Source organism: Argentina silus (genome assembly GCF_951799395.1).
Source record: "Argentina silus genome assembly, chromosome: 7".
Taxonomy (NCBI): Eukaryota; Metazoa; Chordata; class Actinopteri; order Argentiniformes; family Argentinidae; genus Argentina; species Argentina silus.
Window position 1 is genome coordinate 15,013,922 of NC_139661.1, and position 3,995 is coordinate 15,017,916.

Below are 3,995 nucleotides of genomic sequence, written 5' to 3' on the forward strand. Positions count from 1 at the left end.
TTAGCACAACTGGAACCTGCCTTGGGGTCCTCCTGTGCCTGCTCTGTTCAGTACAATGGTTTGGGTAAAGACGCAACCCTTTGCTGCCTTGAGGTCCCTCAAGTCAATGTATTTGCGTCCCTCTCAATGCCCTTTAAAAAGGATTTAACTAGAATGAACGGAAGAGAAAAGAGTCAGTAGTGTACGTAAGCTAGGCTTGGTCGTGGGGAGGAGATAGAGGGTTTCGTGGGGCCACGGCTGCGTCAAAACAAACAAACATGGCCGCCGTGTGTCAGTGTGGGATTGAGTCCTGCTCCCCAAAATGACGGAACAAAAACAACAAAGAAGAGTCTGTGAGCTGATTGGCTCAGGAGAGGAACTTCTCCACCGACTCAAGCAGCTCGGGGGAACAGTTCAGGCTCCGCAGGCCGACCAGCAGATGCCCCGCCTCCCGGCTCAGACCGGCGCCCTTCTCCTCCGAGTAAGCCTTGTCCTCGTCAATCAGGCTGCTGTCCGAGGTGGCGCTGATGATGATGCGCGGGATGCTGCTGGCGCCCTGAGACGCCGGCAGTCCCGCCAGGCGAAGCGACACATCCGTGTGACTCTGGCAGAGGTCATGGTTGCCGTCGCTGCCTTCGCCGCTGATCTCCGTCTCTGCCACCATCCCATTGGTCAGCTGGACGCTCTGGCTCCTCCTCTTGGACAGGACCAGCAGGGGGACTGTCGCCATGGATACCGAGCCGGAGATCAGCTTGTGGTCGCAGACACTCACGGACTCTCTCAGGATGGGCGGGGCCTGAGGTACAGACAGACCAGAGACGTTTTAGTAGAGGTAAGTGCTATTGTATGTGGGATCCAGGGGAGGCTGGTGGAGGTAGAAATCGGAGGACGGGCTCATTATAATACATGAAATGGAGTGAGGATTGGTATCAAACATGGACACGTGTGTTTGATACCATTCCTCATTCCATTCCGTGCATTACAATGAGCCCGTCCTCTGATTTCTACCTCCACCAGCCTCCCCTGGTAGATTCCTGTCCTCACCTTCTCTTTGGTGCGAAACCTTTTAATAGAGCATGTAATATAATAATAATGATGAACGCCATTTATCTGACGCTTTTATCCAAAGCGACTTACATTGCAGTGAGCGCATACATTTTTCAGTATATATGGTCCCAGCGGGAATCAAACTGACAGCCTAAACGCTATTAGCGCCATGTTCTGCCGACCGAGCCACAGAGGACCACCTGAGCCACAGAAGACCACCAGCATATGTTCCGTAGATCGCACCATTACTCCCTTGTTTTGTGTACAGAGCCCTACTGCTTAAGCTCTTGACTTACCAAACCTGGTTATTGAAGTATAAGAACATAAGTTACCACGGGTTGGTTAAGTCTTGAGGTTTCTCGGGTCTCCTCCCAAGTTGCGTAAATCTACTTTTAGTTTTGGTGCACCTCACTGCTGGAACCATCTACAGAGTACATTACAGTTGGTTGTTCTGGTGCCGCTCGGGAAATTTAAAATGTTGATCAAGGACCTCTTTGTTGATATGTTTTCCTGATTGTGGAAAAAAAATATATATTGTTGTAAATAATATGCATGCAGGGCTACCTCATAAAAGACCTCATAACCTTGGTCTCAGTAGCATTCCCTGTTAAAATAAAGGTTAAATAAAGGTATACAGAGAGAATGGACAACTGTCCACCATTTTGGCACCTAATAGTCCATGACTGTAACAGTCTAATCTCCATGATTCTAATGTTGAATGCAACGGTCAATGAAAATGTTGGTGACAACATGGAGCACGTGAACATCCTAGAACGCAAACACAGTTTGCCAACCCTTTATATACAGTATATGGCCTTGAGGCTGTATAAGGACTGAGTTGCACTTTAAAAGACTTATAATCTTATCAACATAATAAAGGTATAATCTTCAAAGACAAAAATCTGCTGAATTCCCTGTGAAGGAAAGCTCCTCGCTTACGCTTCATCTCTCACTGCTTAGGAAACCTCCTCACACTTAGTCTCTCTGGCATCACGCGTACACACACACACACACACACACACACACACACACACACACACACACACACAAATCCTGCCCTAAACTACTGTACCATGACGCTGGAGAAAATTGAGGAGGCAGTGCAGAACTGCTTCCTGGACACGGACGACCCCCCCACCCCCCCACACACACACACACACACACACCACCCCGCCACATACACACACACACACACACACACACACACACACAGAAACCCTGTCCTGGCCATACCATGTCGCTGGAGGTGGAGGCGGTGCAGAACTGTGCCTTGGACACGGACACCTGTCTGCTGATGTCTCTGAAGGAAGAGGAGGCGGAGGACGTCCGGTCTTTCGTGGCGGGAGACAGACACTTCAGACATGGCACCTTCTCAGACAGAGTGTTCCTGTAGAGGAGAATGGGGGGGTGGAGGGAGAGGGGGGAGGCAGAACATGTCATAGCGAAGCATCCATTTGGAATAAATAACCCAAATTCATTTTTGTTATTCCTTCTTTCCCTCTTTCCCTCCTTTTCTCTTTCCCTCCTTTCCTCCTTTCCTTCTTTGCTTAGTTCTTTCTGTTCATCCTTCATTCATTTCTTTCATCTGTCCTTCATTCCCTCCTTACCTCCTTTCTTCCTTATTCTTTCCTAAGGAGTGCTATAGGAGATCTTTTCTGCCTGCTGCAATAAGACTCAATCAAGTTGGGGGATGTTAAATCATACTGGACTGGTCTTAGTGTATATAATGTTTCAGATGTCTATTTATTTTTTTTTTTTCTATTTTCTATTGTCACTTTATTTTGTTGTTGTTTGTGATGTGAGCTGCTATAATGCCTTAATTTCACCTCGGGGATCAATAAAGTACCTATCTATCTATCTATCTATCTATCTATCTATCTATCTATCTATCTATCTATCTATCTATCCATCTATCTATCTATCTATCTATCTATCTATCTATCTATCTATCTATCTATCTATCTATCTATCTTTTTTCCCTCCTTCCTTTCCTCCCTCCTACCTTCCTTCCTTCCCTCCTTTCTTCCCTCCTTCCCTCCTTCATTCCCTCCCTCCTATCTTCCCTCCCTCCCTCCTATCTTCCTTCCTTTCTTCCTTCCTTCCTTCCTTCCTTCCTTTCTTCCCTCCTGCTTTCCTTCCTTTGTTCATTCCTAGGGTCAACCCAGCTCAAGGGAGCCTACCTGTACTTATTGTGTATGATAGCGTAGATGAAGGGGTTGTAGATAGCGGAGGCCTTTGCTATGACAGCTGGCACGGCTTTGGTGTGGGGAGACAGGATATCAGGATACCTGGAAGGACAGCGGAGAGGTACCATGGTTAGACAAGGCACGAACAACAACATACCTTCAAAATAGGGCCGTCAGTCGATTTACAGGTTAACAGTGAAATGACAGGTTCCACATCAATGGTGCAAATCTCCATTCCCTTTCACATAGATGCAGACAAAAGGGTGCCAATTGCTTGAACCGAGATTCCTGTCACTAATTTTAGCTTAAACATCTTGTGCTTGTTCTGATACTGTATATAGAAATCAGATTTTTTTTTTTTAAATGACTTCAAAAGCATTAGTTGATTACTCAGTCTGATTAATTCAACATACTTTACACTCCATTATCCAATAACAACAGGGGTGTAATGGTCGAAAAGATAATCCATAACATCCTTCTGCACAGATGAAAAAGATGTTTAAATGTTACATAATGATCCCCTCTTTCCGAGTATTATTACATAAACACATGACAACAGAGACATTTAAATACCTCCAGAACGGTGGGGATATCATTGTCATACTGTATTACAGTAATCCAGACACAGTGTTATGTCAGGGGAGGCTGGTGGAGGTAGAAATCGGAGGACGGGCTCATTGTAATGCATGGAATGTATTGATACCATTCCTGATTCCATTCCATGCATTACAATGAGCCCGTCCTCCGATTTCTACTTCCACCAGCCTCCCCTGGTGTGCACCA

The 3,995-nt window shown here is 46.1% G+C and overlaps 1 protein-coding gene across 1 annotated transcript in view; it reads right to left on the reverse strand.

The window, feature by feature from the left end:
• Positions 1-346: 346 nt before the first annotated feature.
• Positions 347-3,995, reverse strand: part of opn4xb (opsin 4xb) — a gene marked incomplete at both ends in the record, with an annotated part of 10,140 nt that continues 6,491 nt past the window's right edge. The window contains 3 exons of the mRNA XM_083673956.1: positions 347-775; positions 2,260-2,413; positions 3,207-3,314. Coding sequence (XP_083530082.1) covers positions 347-775; positions 2,260-2,413; positions 3,207-3,314 — 691 coding nt within the window. The remainder of the gene's footprint in view (positions 776-2,259; positions 2,414-3,206; positions 3,315-3,995) is intronic.